General features: G+C 37.3%; 1 protein-coding gene across 1 annotated transcript; it reads right to left on the bottom strand.

The window, feature by feature from the left end:
• Window positions 1–2,914: 2,914 nt before the first annotated feature.
• On the bottom strand, window positions 2,915–7,634 carry LOC117294656 (perlucin-like). The gene is made up of 4 exons (XM_033777160.1): window positions 7,568–7,634; window positions 6,842–7,069; window positions 3,751–3,930; window positions 2,915–3,179 (listed from the first exon to the last, which is right to left on the bottom strand). Exons 1-4 carry the CDS (start codon window positions 7,632–7,634, stop codon window positions 2,929–2,931), a joined length of 726 nt encoding a protein of 241 aa, XP_033633051.1. The 3' UTR covers window positions 2,915–2,928.
• Between the last annotated feature and the right edge of the window lie 10,273 nt (window positions 7,635–17,907).

Raw genomic sequence — 17,907 nt, forward strand, 5'->3', positions numbered from 1 at the left:
CGCTAAGAACAAGTTGTTAAAAAAATGCTTCAATCTGAAATGCCATAAAAAAACACATAAATAACTGGTTCAACACATAAATTGCCCCTCCCCCTTGCCCCCAACCCCAGCCACCCCAAAAAGTGCTTGACTCCTCCCCATCCACTAAGTAAACATATCTGGATAAGCCGCTGATGGCAATAAAGCCACTTCAGAGAAAATTGATACTGCATTTTTAACTGCATCACTTAGCATTCATTTAATACCCATTTTCACGCTTAGATAGGCTACCCACGCGTTTTTATTTTCATCATTATTCAAGTAGAAGATGATGTATATTAGCTGTTAATTAACTTTTCATCTTGTTTTAATTCATAATTATCTACTCGAACTTTAAGCGTGGATGACAAACAACTTCACACAAAAAGCATGAAATACTCTCATGAAATACTCATGAAATACTCATGAAATACTCATGAAATACTCAAATAATTGATATTCACAAGTTAAAGGGAACTGGACACTATTGGTAATTGTCAAAGACCAGTCTTCTCACTTGGTGTATCCCAACATAAGCATAAAATAACAAGCCTGTGGAAATTTGAGCTAAATTGGTCATCAAAGTTGCGAGAAAATGATGAAAAAAAACACCCTTGTTGGACGAGTTTATGAGCGTCACGAATAAAAGACTTCTGCATGGCTAGAAGTCTTTTATTATTTTAGTGAGAAATTACCTCTTTCTCAAATCTATGCTACTTCAGAGGGAGCCGTTTCTCACAATGTTTCATACTAGATCAACAGCTCTCCATTGCTCGTTACCAAATCAGTTTTTAAGTTAATATTTATTTTGTTTTGAGAAATTACCAAACATGTACCTTCCCTTTAAAGGTTCAATATATATGTTTTACAATGTTTTATACTGTATCCAATCATTCTTTTATTAGTACTATCATAATAATATATGTTTGTAAAAACATAAAATTACAACTTAACTTTTATCTCTTGGCCTTGAAGTATTCAATTTTAGTGACAAAACAATAGCAACAATATAAAATAAAAAAACAGAAACATTCTTATGCGAGTTGTTTGTAACTTGACTGGAACTTGATTAGTGTTGTAGCCCTGGTGGGCGGTTCTGGGAAGGCCTCCGAACAAATCACATTATTCAGCCCAGCAAAGAATTTTCACTAGAATAAATCAAAATAGTGTCCACTGTGAATTGATCTGAGACACAGCTAATGAAGACAGATGTGCGTCGCGTCGTGCCGTCGCATGTCACATAGAAAGAACACAGTCAAAAGGCCATTCAACTTTGCATGACCCCAAAACATGAATAAGTTTGTTGATACGCTTGCCCTTAGCGGACTTTATTGCCCACAACTAAAATTGGTCTAGCTACCTTTGTCATGAAATATAATTATTAGTATCTAAATTTATTCAAAAGAGATATTCCTTTTGGTAAAAAAATTGTGAAAAAAAGGTGGCAGGATATTATGGAAATCTTTCCAAAACATCTTCCCGGACTGTAAGTTTCAAGAATTTGATTTTACCTCTAAATTTAAGTGTACAAAACAAAATTTTTTACAGTTAAGTTGATTGGAACAGGAAGTGTTTCTCAAAATGTTTGATACTATCGAAAGCTGCTGTAGACTTCTAACCCAAAGTCTGTTTGATTCAACATACTCAGTGAAGTCTGGAAAATCAAACAAAACGTGTTTAGTAAATTAATGTAGATATTTTGTTAACATGGAAAACACTGTGAAATGGCAATTCAGACATAGCATTTTCCTTTTTGATAGATGTTAGTTTTGCATCGGGGAGAAAGAATAAATTAAACCTAACACCCGTGTGCATTAGGCACTGTATACTCCAAACTTTCCTGATGGAAATTACCGAGTATACAGTGCGCAATACACATCGGTGTTAGGGTAAAACAAATTGATATTTTCCTTTTTTGAGAGAATGAAAGTTAGTCAAATCTTGCCTTCAATTCTGAATGCTTTGGGTATTTTGCTACGAGTCACTTGTAGCAGCTTTTTTCTGTGAAGAGTTTTTTTCTTTGCAGCTGATACCTTGATAAATTAAATTCAAAATAAACAAATGATTGTTGGACAAAGATCAACTAAAACATTTTAATCAGATCCTAGAACATCATTTGCAGTATCTATTATCATAAAGTGTCTATTTCTAATGAAACTGACAGGCATTTTCAATTGTTATCTATAAATAATGCCTACTCTTTAAAGGGTCTATGTAACTTTTGTAGGACATAAAAACACACTGTCCACAGATTTACACTAAAGTTACACAGTTTGAAGACAATGATAGTAGAAAGCTTCCCTGAAAATACTACGTGCTGAGGTGCTGTAGTTTTTGGGAAATGAGTAAAACAATGTCATGAAAAAAATTTTTGTCTCATGAGACGAAAATTATTTTAATCATTTACAAATGGATTTTCATGACATTGTTTTACTCATTTCTCAAAAACTACAGCACCTCAGTAAGTAAGATTTGAAGGGAAGCTTTCCACTATCATTATCTTCAAACCCAGTAAGTTTAATGTAAATCTATGGACATTTTGAACAATTACCAAAATCCTTTAAAGGGATTGTATGCGTTTTGTAATTGAAACCCACTGTCTGTTTCAACCCTATTGAGGTATGGTTTTTAAGAAATGAGTAAAACAAGTCACGAAAATAATAAAAACTACAGCACCTCCGCAAGAAATATTTGACGGTAAGCTTTCTACTATCATTATCTTAAATTTAAACGGTGTAAGTTAAATGTAAATCTGTGAACTTTGTTCTACAAAAAGTAGCCAAATCCTTAAAGAACAACAAACAAAATTCAATGCATACAGTATGTACAGTTTGTAAAATTTTAAAGGAAACCGACTGGGTATATTATGTTAAGTAATGTACTATTAATTAATTTATTCATGAATCAAATTTACATATCCAACTCTGCATATGTAAATCCTTCACTCTCGACAAAGCTCTCTTCATTACCAGCCTTGGAATAACCATTTAATTCACACATTTTGCGAACGCCAGATCCACGGAGGTCAAAGTTCACTGACTTACAGTTCAAATGAGACATGCATGCACTGCAGCATCGAGTCAGGGTAGAGACATCCATTGTTTCCATGACATTGCCATGGAGATGGTAACCCTTGGTGATCGAGAATGTTTTGGCGGGACCTATTCAATAGAACAAAAATCCGTTATTCGCGCTGGGATCGCTTATTAAAGTAGGTCTTACAGGCAAAGCATACATTTGGTTTTTGGAACCGTTCGTTTGTACTAAAATCCTGTATAAATGAATGTATACAATGAAACTAACATGTGAAAATTTCATTTCAAAAGGTAGTTGCCTTTTTTAGATATCGTCGAAAATCCGCAGCGGTTATTATGCAGCGTATTAAATAAGCCACTTCGGAATGTAAGTGGCGCATGTCTGTTACTGCTGACAACGGATGTTGTCTATCTCACGTAACCTTTTGACAATCAAAGGGGCTTTCAGGCCTGAAGTCTTTTTCAGATTCAATTATTTTAGTGAGAAATTACAATTCTCAAAAACTACACTATAGTACATGCATTTTTGTATCACATCACGTGATTGGTTCTCGACCAATAAAACTTCACAATTTGTTACCGAGGTACAACAATGCATATTGTATAAAGCGATATGATTTATGGACACACCACAGCAGTGTCAAATTATATCAAACATCAGCAGGTTAAAAATTTGCACTGAAGTATCTATACTTACATGAACTATGTTCACATATGCTTCTGAGTTTACTTGAACAAACTCTGTCGTTCAAAAAGAAGTCATTTATTTCATACGCATGAACACAATCTTCCACTCCGTTACCATTGTTTGGTTCACCTGTATGCCACATAGTGGAATCCGAAGGCAGAACGCTCCCATCCAGCCATACAAATGAACCTAAAGGTGAGAAGAAAAAAAAAGGAAAAAGGTTTAGTTAGATTTTCATGGTTGATGGACAGCACCATGAACAAATCTGAAAAAAAATTCAGAAAGCTTTTCAACTCATATTCATAAACACCCAGGACAGTTTATCCATTCTGATTGGCCTAGAGGGCATCACGTGGCTATGTTTAGACGTGTGATATAAACACATAGGTGGTTAAAATATTGCGCAGAAGGGAAAAATAATATTGGGCCCTATGCTAAAAGTGATATGCAAGATTATGTTTTTAACAGGACTCCAGAATGAACACAACAGCCTAAAGGCCGAAAATCAAATAATTCTTTGATAAAGGTTTAGATTAAAGGCACTGGACACCTTTGGTTATTGTCAAAGACCAGTCTTCTCACTTGGTGTACTCATCAACATATGCATAAAATACCAAACCTGTAAAAATTTGAACTCAATTGGTCGTCGAAATGGGGTCCGCCCGATAGTCCGATGGTCCGTTAGTCCGAAGGTTCATTAGTCCGAAGGTTCATCGATCCGAAGGTTTACTGGTCCGAAGGTTCGGTAGTCCGAATTTAGAATAAGGTTAGTTGGTCCGAAGGTTCGATAGTTCGAAACAAAAACGAGGTTCAACAGTCCGAAGGTTCATTATTCCGAATCGACGATAAGGTTCGATAGTCCGAATCGACGATAAGGTTCGATAGTCCGAATCGACATGCACTAATTATGGTTCGATAGTCCGAATTGACAAAACAAGTTGTTTAAATAGTCTGACTCTATCGTATTGGAAGGTGGAGCAGAATGACATAATGACACTTGACGCACCCCCCCCCTCCCCATTAAATCGCGTGATGGGACGGCAACGGGAGTGTCCCCCCCCCCCCCCCACTCAAATAAAACTAATAATAATAATTATTATTACTATAACCGGCAATGGGTTATTGGGGAGATAACCGGTAATAGGTAATTAGGGATTATAATATAACAATAATAATAATCTCCCGCCTACCCCCCCCCCGGTATATACCCTTTTATGTCATTGGGTTTTAGGTTTCTAATCTGCGGCTGAAATTAACACAGCAGCCCAGCCCAGCCCAGCGCTTCACAGTTATTAGTTCCCCGTCCCCCAACCTTGACAAAAAATCGCCACATTGTACTCCAGTGGCCAGACATACCCAAAAATTGTTTCCGAGGTATGTTCTGAAGTTATTCTTCTATATATAAGAACCTGGTAAAATGTAGTTTTGAGGGAATATTTCTATAATTATGTAGCTGAACTGACACCGTACCAGTGTGTGTTTGATTTCTCCGTTTTTAATCACTAATCGGTCACAGCTGCCGCAGCATTGTACAGTCGACATCAATACAATTGTAAATTAAGTTTATATTAGTGTCAATATCATAGTACTTTTTACAGGTAATAAGAATTCGTGTGGCAGTTACACAGTCGATATACTAGTTTATAAGTGTACAAAAAGAAAGCAGCAGTTGCCCTCTGCTCGACTCACTTGCGAATATCACTGCGAAAGGAGGGTTGTTACGTTAAATTCACGTCAAATTCGCTTCGCATTCGCAGGAAGTATGAACCGGGCTTATAGCTGCAATTCAAAACAATTCCAAAAAAGATTCAGCAACGTTTGAATTGAAATCAAGACCCATAGAATATTGTTTTTCTCGAAATAAATCTTTAATTTGGACTTTTCATGTAAATTCGGACTATATCGAACCTTAGTGTCGATTCGGACTATCGAACCTTATTGTCAATTCGGACTACCGAACCTTCGGAATATTTAACCTTATCCTATTTTCGGACTAACAGGCCATTCGGACTATCGAACCTTCGGACTGTCGGACCTTCGAACTATTGAACCGTCGGACTAACGAACCTTCGGACTAACGAACCTTCGGACTAACGGACCTTCGAACTATTTAACCTTCGGACTAACGAACCTTCGGACTAACGGACCTTCGAACTATTGAACCTTCGGGCCATCGAACCTTCGGACTATCGAGCGGTAACCGTTTTTTCTTCCATTATTCTCTTGCAATTTCGACGGTTACCGCTCGATTCGGACTATCGAACCTTATTGTCAATTCGGACTATCGAACCGTATTGTAAATTCGGACTATCGAACCGTATTGTCAATTCGGACTATCGAACCTTATTGTCAATTCGGACTATCAAACCTTTTGTCAATTCGGACTATGGAACCTTATCGTCGATTCGGAATAATGAACCTTCGGACTGTTGAACCTCGTTTTTGTTTCGAACTATCGAACCTTCGGACCAACTAACCTTATTCTAAATTCGGACTACCGAACCTTCGGACCAGTAAACCTTCGGACCGATGAACCTTTGGACTAATGAACCTTCGGACTATCGCATCAAATGTTCGGATTAACGAACCCTATTACATTTTCAGACTAATGAACCCCCCTTATGGAAAATTTGTGCGTTCGGACTATCGAACCTTCAGACTATTGAACCTTCGGACTAACGGACCTTCGGACTATCGGGCGGACCCCGAAAAAACACCCTTGTTGCACAACTTGTGTGCTTTCAGATGCTTGAATTCGAGACATCACCTGAGGTCTCGACTTTAATTCAAATATTTGAGTGAGAAATTACTTCTTTCTGGAAAACTACATTACTTCAGAGGGAACCATTTCTCACAACGTGTTATACTTACAACAGCTTTCCATTGCCAAGTAAGTTTTGTATGCTAACAATTATTTTGAGTGATATAGTGTCCAGCAGCCGATCTCACGAATCCCTGGGATTAATCCTATCTCGAGTGAGGGCGAGTAACCCGTCCTAACTTAGGACGAGTTCAATGCGTCCTGAACTCGTCCTAATTCCTAAGATTAATCCTAAGTTTGGAAGAGTTTGATGAAATCGACGGTGAAATTCTCATTTACCTTGTATTTCTAAGTCACTAGCCCCAAGCCAATGATTTTGAGGAATTGCCTGATCTCGAAGCAGCTGCTGAATAAATTCAAATTCCTCTTTAGTTTCAAGGATAACAAGCTCCTTCCCAAGTGATCTACAATAGTCACGTGCGTCACTCCAGGTTCGCTCTTCTCTGATTATTGTGTAATCAGCACGATTCAAGATAGTGACATCATTATGACACTTTGCAAACCCACCTGTAAGAAATGCAAACAATTAAAATATGTAAATTTGTAATAATTTGTTATACTCAAAATAATTGTTAGCATAAAAACTAACTTGGTAACGACCAATGGAGAGCTGTTGATAGTTTAAAACAATGTGAGAAACGGCTCCCTCTGAAGTAACAAAGGTTTTAAAGAAGAGGTAGTTTCTAACTCAAATAATAAAAGACTTCAGCTGAAGCCTTATTATGTATCTAAAAGCACACACATTATTTTATGCAACAATGGTGTTTTTCTCTCATTATTCTCTCATTACTCTTGCAACTTAGATGACCAATTGAGTCCAAATTTTCACAAGTTTGTTATTTTATGTTTTGATACACCAAGTGAGCTTACTGGTCTTTGACAGAACTTTAACAAAGGTGTCCAGTGCCTTTAATGTAGAATCAAATGTTACTTGTAATTGAAACTGAATTCAATTGAATACTCACTCTGAATAAAAGCTAACTTCCAAACCAGGCTCCAAATTACAATCCTGCTGGCGTAAAGCATTGCGCTCGATGATCAGTTTATCCTGGATAAACTCTTCTTCAATCATAGGCAGAGAAATAACTAATGGCTGAAAATTGAGATGACTGCGAGTCGATTAAAAAAGAATGTCGAACAGGATGGGCAGTGTTTTGATATCGTTGTTGATTGGGCGCAATGAGATACCATGGTAACAAAACAGAATAAATTTTCATAACTCATCAATACCATGAAAGCCACTGTAACCATGTACAGAAACGATCCAGAAAAACAGTTTCTAAAATCCTACTTTGTGTCACTATGATGCTAAGAACCAGTTGACTTAAGAAATGATTCCATCATGAAATATTGAACTTTTTTTCTTTTTTTAAATACCACAAATTGTTTTCATCATGTAAGTATAACATTATGTAGTGTTTAAATGGTATTCAGTGACCAAATAAAATAATCCATGTGAGCCAGGCCAACATCAGGGCCCAATTTCATAGTGCTGCTAAGCACACAAATTTGCTAAGCATGAAATTTCTTTCTCTATAAAAATAGGACTACCAACCAAACTTCCACATGTTGCATAATGCTTGTTACTGGTATTCAGCTGTTGTTTGCTTATCCTGAACATCACTCGCAAATTTGGTTGGTAATCCTGTTTTTATCAAGGAAGAAATGTCAAGCTAAGCATTTTTTTGTTTGCTTAGCAGCTCTATGAAATTGGGCCCTGATGTAGCAGTTTAACATAGTATGGTGATAAAGGCAAGTAGTGGTGGTGGTGCAACCAGGATCCGTGGCAGAAACCTTTCCCCCCAAAAAAACATAAACAAAATGGGTTCAACACATCATTCAAATATCCCCCTCCCCAGCCACCCCAAAAAGTCCTTGACTCCTCCCCCTCCACGAAGTTAAAATTACTGGATAAGCCGTGATGGCAATTAAGACACTTCAGAGAAAAATGATACTGTGATAACTGCATGACTGAGCACCCATTCATTACATCTAGCTCATTTTCACGCTTGGATACCCACACATTATTGTCTAATGTTTTCATCATCATTCACTTAGAAGATGATGTATATCTTGACGTTACTAATTATCTTTTTATTTTGTTTTAATTCATATCTACTCGACCACCTGGAAACCTGGCATCACGCCTTAAGGCCCGGTCACACAGGCCCCGATAACGAGAACGAAAACGAGAACGATAAAAATGCACGCCTTCGATTGGTTGATTTCCTCAACGCAGAATACGCACCAATCAAGGGCGTGCATTTTTATCGTTGTCGATTTCGTTCTCGTTATCGGGGCCTGTGTGAACAGGCCTCAAATCTTGCACTTCAGCAATGATAGCCCCGTAATTAAACATAAATAATTTTGTTGATCCGCGCGCCCTTGGTGGACTTTATTGCCCACCACTAAAATTGGTCAAGCTACAACCCTGATCTTGATGGCTACATTTACCCGGACAACAGACGACCAAAACATCAACAAAAATTCAAGATCCTGCCACCACTTTTTCATTTGTTATGAAATAAATTAGTTTGATTTTTGAGGTTGAACAAAGAATTGACTAGAGTGGGATTCGAACCAACTGAGCTATCTAGCTCTATGTTGGCGGTGTCCCCATTTTGTTAATATCTTTGTTCTGGGGTGCCAGTCAGAAGCTATACAACCATTAACTGCCGTGTAGCCAGGGAATACACCCAAACTACGATACAACCTGGGAAGCGGCAGCCAGGGGATCACCTTGGGATGTGACTTTTTGTTTCACATATCAATATAGACCACAAGGGAAACTGACCAGTCAAATTTAAAAAATGATTTTTGGGGTTGAACAAAGAATTAACTTGAGTGTATCTAATTTATTCAAATGAGATATTCCTTTTGGTAAAAATTAGTGAAAAGGTAGTGGCATGATATAAAAAAACTGTCCAAAACATCTTCCCAAGGTTTATAAATAAACTCTTCTTTATTCACAGACAGAGAATTTACTAAATGGCTGAAAATTGAGATGATACTGCGAGTCGATTAAAAAAGAATGTCGAAACAGGATGGGCAGTGTTTTGATATCGTTGTAGTGTTGATTGAATTTTCATTACACATCAATACCCTGAAAGCCACTGTAAATATGCACAGAAACGATCCAGAAAAATTGGCAAACACTTTCTAAAATCTAACTTTGTGGCACTATGGTGCTAAGAACCAGCAGCCGATTTCACGAAACGCTAGGCTTAATCCTACCTCGAGTTAGGACGTGTAACCCGTCCTAACTTAGGATGAGTTGAATGCGTCCTAACGTCTTTGAATACGGAACTGAACTCGTCCTAAGATTAATCCTAAGTTAGGAAGAGTTTGGTGAAATCGTTTCGTTTGGTGAAATGATTCCATGTGAATTACTAATTTGTTTTTATTTACCCCAAATTCTTGTCATCATGTTAGTATAGCAACATGTCAGGTTTAAATGGTATTCTGTGACAAAATAAAATAAACCATGAGCAAGGCCAACTGTAAAATTGGTCTACCTACATACAACCCTGATCTTGATGACTACATATACCCTGACCACAGACCAAAACATCAACAAACAATTCAAGATCCTGCCACCATTTTTGGGGGTTGAACATGAAATTTACTAGAGTGGGAATCAAACCAACTGAGCTATCTCGCTCTATGTTAGCGGTATCCCTATTTTGTCAATATCTTTGTTCAGGTGTGCCAGTCAGAAGCCATACAACCGTTAACTGTCGTGTAGTCAGGGATCACACCCAAGGTACAATACAAACTGGGAGCGGCAGCCAGGGGATCACCTTAAGGGGATGCAACTTTTTGTTTCAGGTATCAATATAAACCACAAGGGAAACTGACACTGACTGGGTAAACTTTTAAATGATTTTTTGTGTTGAACAAAGAATTGACTGGGGGAATCTAATTTGTTCAAATGAGAATTCCTTTTGGTAAAAGTGAGTGAAAAGGAGTGGCAGGATATGAAAATCTGTCCAAAACATCTTCCAAGACTGTAGGTTTCAAGAAAATGATTTTACCTTGCTCTAAATTTAAGTGTTTAAAACAACATTTTGTACAGTTAAGTTTATTGAAATGGGAAATGTTTCTCAAAATGTTTGATACTATCGAAAGCTGCTGTAGGCTTCTAACCAAAAGTTGTTTATTGCCGTCATTTTTTAAAGTGATTTACATTAAACTTACAGGGTTTGAAGATAACGATAGTGGAAATTTAAGCTTCCCTTCAAATATTACTTACTGAGGTGCTGTAGTTTTTGGGAAATGAGTAAAACAATGTCATGAAAATGCGTTTGTAAATGCTTAAAATAATTTTGGTCTCATGAGACCAAAATTATTTTCATTACATTGTTTTACTCATTTCCCAAAAACTACAGCACCTCAGCACGTAATATTTTTAGGGAAGCTTTCTACTATCATTATCTTCAAACTGTGTAAGTTTAGTGTAAGTCTGTGGACATTGTGTTTTTTGTCCTACAAAAAGTACCCAGACCCTTTAAAATGCTGAACTTCTTACCACGTTTGTATTGCCATTAACTTTCAGAATCATTACCGAACAAATACACACCCTTTAGACAAACTTTTCCAGCTACCAAAATGGACTTTCGTTTTTAATTCCTTCCCTCTTCCATAAAAGTTTAATGATACACTTTTGTTAGACATGATCTTTTTGACAAGTATAAAATCAATAAAAGTAGTTCATACTTGAATCCAAAAGGAAATTGTATATTTTTGATTTGAAAGCCTACTTTGTTTGTATTAAAGGATGGTAATGGTGGTAATTTAATCTGAAATGCTCCCATTGATTAGAAATCAATAAAAGAATTGCCATAATATGTGTATCTCAAAAGATCGCCGTCAGACTTTAGACATTTCTGTGGTACTGGTTTGGTCCTTTGATAGGCTTCCCTCAATACAGACAGAGGTGCGAATGATACCAAGTTTAACCTCGTTAAATGTGGATTCTTGCTGAGGTGCTTTAGTTTTTAAGAAATGAGTAAAACAAGTCACGAAAATAATAAAAACTACAGCACCTCCGCAAGTAATATTTGTCGGTAAGCTTTCTACTATCATTATCTTAAAACGGGGTGTAAGTTAAATGTAAATCTGTGAACTTTGTGCTACAAAAAGTAGCCAAATCCTTGAAGAACAACAAACAAAATTCAATGCATACAATAATATGTACAGTTTGTAAAATTTTAAAGGAAACCGACTGGGTAAATGTTAAGTGATGTACTATTAATTAATTTATTCATGAATCAAATTTACATATCCAACTCTGCATATGTAAATCCTTCACTCTCGACAAAGCTCTCTTCATTACCAGCCTTGGAATAACCATTTAATTCACACATTTTGCGAACGCCAGATCCACGGAGGTCAAAGTTCACTGACTTACAGTTCAAATGAGACATGCATGCACTGCAGCACCGAGTCAGGGTAGAGACATCCATTGTTTCTATGACATTGCCATGGAGACGGTAACCCTTGGTGATCGAGAATGTTTTGGCGGGACCTATATTCAATAGAAAAACAACATTTATTTGCGCTGGAATCGTTATTTAAAGTTAAAAATTAAAAGTTCACAGATTTACAAATAATTTACAGGGTTTACAGAAGGTAATGGTGAAAGACTTCCCTTAAAATATTATTCCATGAAATGCTTTTCTTTTTGAGAAAACATTAAAACAATTATCAAGGTTTGTTTATATATATATAAGTTGTGATACACGAAGTGTGGGCCTTTGGACAATACTGTTTACCGATGTTGTGCGATTGCTTTAAAGGCAGTGGACAGTATTGGTAATTACTCAAAAGAGCATAAAACCTTATTTGGTAACGAGTAATGGGGAGCTGTTGTACTACACATTGTGAGAAATGGCTCCCTCTGAAGTAACGTAGTTTTCGAGAAAGAAGTAATTTTCCACGAAATTGATTTTGAAACCTCAGATTTAGAATTTGAGGTCTCGAAATCAAGCATCTGAAAGCACACAACTTCGTGTGACAAGGGTGTTTTTTCATTCATTATTATCTCGCAACTTTGACGACCAATCAAGCTCAAATTTTCAAGCTCAAGGTTTGTTATTTTATGCATATGTTGAGATACACCAAGTGAGAAGACTGGGCCCAATTTCATAGAGCTGCTAAGCACACAAATTTGCTTAGCATGAAATTTCTTCCTTGATAAAAACACAATTACCAACCAAATTTCCGTGATTTTCAGGATAAGCAAACAACAGCTGAATACCAGTAACAAGCAAAATGGAACAAATGGAAATTTGGTTGGTAATCGTGTTTTTATCAAGGAAGAAATTTCATGCTAAGCAAATTTTTGTGTTTAGCAGCTCCGTTAAATTGGGCCCTAATAATAATAATAATAATAATAAGACTTGTAATGCGCACATATCCACCCTGCTGGGTGTTCAAGGCGCAGTAAAACCAAAAACAAAACAAAAAACAAAAACACAACACAAAGAAAAAAACAGACACAACAAAATTAGTCATTAAAAACCTGTGACATAAGATAAGTTTTGAGAAGAGACTTGAATTTTGCAGTACAAAGACAAGATCGAAGATTAAGTGGTAGAGAGTTCCAGATGCGTGGCGCGGCTGAAGAAAAAGACCTGTCACCCCATGAGTGTCGAGACTTGGGTTCAATGAGGAGAAGCATAGAACTTGATCGAAGATTCCTTGATGGAGTGTAAACTTGAAGCAGTTCAGAAATGTAGTGGGGAGCCTTGCCATTAAGAGCTTTGTGGACAATGAGCATCAGCTTGAAGATGATTCGTTGAGAGATAGGGAGCCAGTGTAGTTGTTTCAGAATGGGGGTGATAGAACAGGATTTTCTAGACAGTGTCACAATGCGGGCAGCAGTATTTTGGAGCCGTTGAAGTCTGGAAATCTGGTTGTTAGGAAGACTGTAGAGCATTGCCGTTGTCAAGACGAGAAGTAACAAATGCGTGAATGACCTTTTCAGTGGCACTTTTGTCCAAGTACTTGCGAATCTTACCTATATTCCTGATGTGATATGATGATAAACGAACAATGTTGTTGATGTGTGGCTGAAGTGTCATTGATGAATCAAAAATAACCCCTAAGTTCCGAGCTTTCAGCGAGGGAGCTATCCGAGCATCACCGATGGAGATGTATGGCACTGAAACCTTAGTTAACTGTTGACGTGACCCAAATAGAAGGAACTCTGTCTTATCATCATTTAACTTCAGGAAGTTTTGTTGTGTCCAACGTCGAATCTCTTGGATGCATTTCTCAAGTCTTGCAATAGATGCATTGGCGTTTTCTTGAGAAGATTTAAACGTGATGTATAGCTGAGTGTCGTCTGCGTACACATGGTAATTCAGATTAAATTTCAGGATGATGTCACGAATCGGTAAAGTGTATAGCGTAAACCACTGCGGGCCGAGTACCGACCCCTGTGGCACAGAGTAGTTCAAAACAACAGGGTCGGATATCGCGGTGCCAATACATACATGCTGAGTTCTATTGTCTTTGACAATTACCAATATGGTGTCCAGTGTATTTAAAGGCAAAGTATACCTTTGGTTTTTGGAACCGTTCGTTTGTACTAATCCTGGATGTATACAATGAAACTAAATTTGAAAATTGCATTTCAAAAGGTAGTTGCCTTTTTTAGATATCGTCGAAAATCTGCAGCGGTTATTCTGCAGCTTGTAGATGCTTGTAGATGCCTGAAAGGGGCTTTCGATCAGGCCTGAAGTCATTTTCAGATTCAATTATTCCAGGAAGAAATTACAATTCTAAAAAAATACACTACAGACCATTGACGTCATCCACCCGCCATCTTAGAGGAAAAACGGTGACGAAACAATCGAAACGCACAGATTTGTACGCGCGGCGCACAGTTTTTGACCTCTTTTGACCTCTAGGTGAGGGCGCCCTACTGAAATGACGTCATGTGCATAAGGTCTATAGGCCCCACATGCGTTTTTGTATCACATCACGTGATTGGTTCTCGACCAATAAAACTTCACAATTTGTTACCAATTTGTATAAAGCAATGATTTATGGACACACCACAGCAGTGTCACATACGCCATTGGCATGGCCAGTATAGTTTTTAATAATGTCTGGTACAATGACTTTCTTAGTCATAAAATACAGCTTACATTTTAATTCCTCAGACTATAGAGACAAATGCCAAATGGTTCGGGCAAGCCTTTGATTAGCAACCTCCAGGGCCCAATTTCATAGACCTGCTAAGCACGAAAACTTGCTTAGCATTAAATTTATTTCTTGATAAAAACAGAATATCAACCAAATTTCCATTCGTTGCATATTGATTGTTACTTGTATTCAGCTGTTTTTTGCTTATCTTGAAAATCCTGAGGAAATTTGGTTGGTAATCCTGCTTTTGTCAAAGAAGAAATTTCATGCTAAGCAAATTTTTGTGTTAGCAGCTCTATGAAATTGGGCCCTGATGAGCAGACCCTGTGCCATTGTGCCATAAACATCCACTCAGAACTTAGGTAACTAAGCAAAAGCTTGCCACTAAATATGTGACATAGCAACTGTCTCGATAGTCTGAGGAAGACATAGCAACTGTCTCGATAGTCTGAGGAAGACATAGCAACTGTCTCGATAGTCTGCGGAATTCAAATTTTATTGGTAACTGCTGATCAAGCACGTAATTTTACCAGACAATATTCAAATCTCACAGGCAAATATGGCTAATATAAATATCAATTATCACTATGATAAAAATGTGTACTGAAGTATCTGTACTTACATGAACTATGTTCACATATGCTTCTGAGTTTACTTGAACAAACTCTGTCGTTCAAAAAGAAGTCATATATTTCATACGCATGAACACAATCTTCCACTCCTTTACCGTTGCTTGGTTCACCTTTATGCCACATAGTGGAATCCGAAGGCAGAACGCTCCCATCCAGCCATTTAAATGAACCTAAAGGTGAGAAGAAGAAAAAAAAGTAAAAAGGTTCAGTTAGATTTTCATGGTTGATGGACAGCACCATAAACAAATCTGAAAACTTTTTCAGAAAGCTTTTCAACTCATATTCATAAACACCCAGGACAGTTTATCCATTCTGATTGGCCTAGAGGGCATCACATGGCCATGTTTAAACGTGTGATATATATGGAGTGTTTAAACATAGGCGTGATGCGCAAGCTTTATGCTTACTGTTATTTTACGCAGAACGCACTCATACCGGTACTCAATGTAAAAACTTTTAGCATGCGCGCATATGCATCAATGCAATTTTTACCCTTCGCAAAACGAACCCAGATAACGTGAGAGAAACCTTCTGAATTGTTTAATAGACTCTTTCCAACATTACGCTTTTTATCAGAAGGCCATTTATGGAGGGAAAAAGAGTCTTTTGTTCTCTTAGTGAATGTTTATACTGATGATCACATGCTTTAACTGTAAATATCTTACTTTTTTAAAACCCATACAATTCAGAGGGTTAAAAGAAAAGGTGACCCACATATAGTTTTCAACAAACTCTTCTCGTGCTTGCTCATTGTTTTGCTAATACTAAACATGATTAATATAAACATTTAAAGGCACTGGACACTATTGGTAACAGTATAATATTAATATATAATAACAAACCTGTAAAAATTTAAACTCAATTGGTCGCATGAAGTTGAGAGAGAATAATGAAAGAAAAAACACAATTGTCGCACAAGTTGTGTGCTTTCAGATGCTTGAGTTCGAGGCCTCATCAGCTGAGGTCTAAGATTCAATTCAAATATTGAGTGAGAACATACTTCTTTCTCAAAAACTGTGTTACTTCAGAGGGAGCTGTTTCTCACAATGTGTTATACAACAGCTCTCCATTGCTCGCTACCAAGTTAGCCCTATATAGGACTCTTTCTCTGTACACAGATACAGCTATAATACGAAAGTGTAAGGCCGCCAGGGCTAGCTACCAAGTAAGTTTTTATACTTACAATTATTTTGACCAATAGTGATGTCCAATGCAATTAAAGACCCTGGACACTATTGGTAATTGTCAAAGACCAGTCTTCTCACTTGGTGTATCTCAACATATGCATAAAAATAACAAACCCGTGAAAATTTGAGCTCAATTGATCGTTGAAGTTGCGAGATATTAGTAATGGAAGAAAAAAACACCCTTGTCGCACAAGTTGTGTGCTTTCAGATGCTTGAATTCGAGGCCTCATCAGCTGAGGTCTCGAATTCAGTCCAATTTGAGTGAGAAATTACTTCTTTCTCAAAAACTACGTTACTTCAGAGTGAGCCGTTTCTCACAATGTGTTGTACAACAGCTCTCCATTGCTCGTTACCAAGTAAGTTTTTTAGCTTACAACTATTTTGACCAATTAGTGATGTCCAGTGCAATTAAAGACACTGGACACTATTGGTAATTGTCAAAGACCAGTCTTCTCACTTGGTGTATCTCATCAATGCATAAACTAACAAACCTGTGAAAATTTGAGCTCAACTGGTCGTCGAAGTTGCGATATCGCAAAGTTGTGTGCTTTCAGATGCTTGATTTCGAGACCTTAAAATCTAATTCTGAGGTCTCAAAATCAAATTCGTGGAAAATTACTTCTTTCTCGAAAACTACGTTACTTCAGAGTGAGCTGTTCTCACAATAATTTATACAACAGCTCTCCATTGCTCGTTACCAAGTACGTTTTATGCTAACAATTGTTTTGAGTAATTATCAATATTGTCCACTGCCTTTCAGGAACTCTCATTTACCTTCTTTTTCTGAGTCACTAGCCCCAAGCCAATAATTTTGACGAATTGCCTGATCTCGAAGCAGCTGCTGAATAAATTCAAATTCCTCTTTAGTTTCAAGGATAGCAAGCTCCTTCCCAAGTGATCTACAATAGTCACGTGCGTCACTCCAGGTTCGCTCTTCACTGATTATTGTGTAATCAGCACGATTCAAGATAGTGACATCATTATGACACTTTGCAAACCCACCTGCAAGAAATGCACATCATTAAATATGCAAATTTGAAGAAAGAAAAAATCTGTAATAACTAGTTCTTATATAGGGCATTCTACAATAATCATATCAATGGAATAGAATAGAATAGAATGGTTTATTAGCCAATGATTCAAAACAATCACAGGAATTTGAAGTAGTGGACTCGCATCGTAACAAAAATAGTTATTCACTTTACATTAGTGCCCTGGTCATTGCTAGCTTCCTGGGAGTATACACCCCTGGCCTGCCTTGGCACTCGTAAGCCTTACCTCACCCCTGGGTGAAGAGAAGCAATTATAGTGAAGTTTCATGCTCAGGGACACAAGTGTCATGACAGGAATTCGAACCCACACTTCAATGACT

Source organism: Asterias rubens, chromosome 9 (genome assembly GCF_902459465.1).
Source record: "Asterias rubens chromosome 9, eAstRub1.3, whole genome shotgun sequence".
NCBI lineage: Eukaryota > Metazoa > Echinodermata > Asteroidea > Forcipulatida > Asteriidae > Asterias > Asterias rubens.

Coding starts and splice junctions, on each gene's coding strand:
- LOC117294656 (XM_033777160.1), bottom strand. CDS start 7,634: ATGATTGAAGAAGAGTTTATCCAGGATAAACTGATCATCGAGCGCAAT. Junction 3,931..6,841: donor TAGTGACTTAGAAATACAAG/GTAAATGAGAAT, acceptor TCTCACCTTTAG/GTTCATTTGTATGGCTGGAT. Junction 3,180..3,750: donor CATATGTGAACATAGTTCAT/GTAAGTATAGAT, acceptor TCTATTGAATAG/GTCCCGCCAAAACATTCTCG.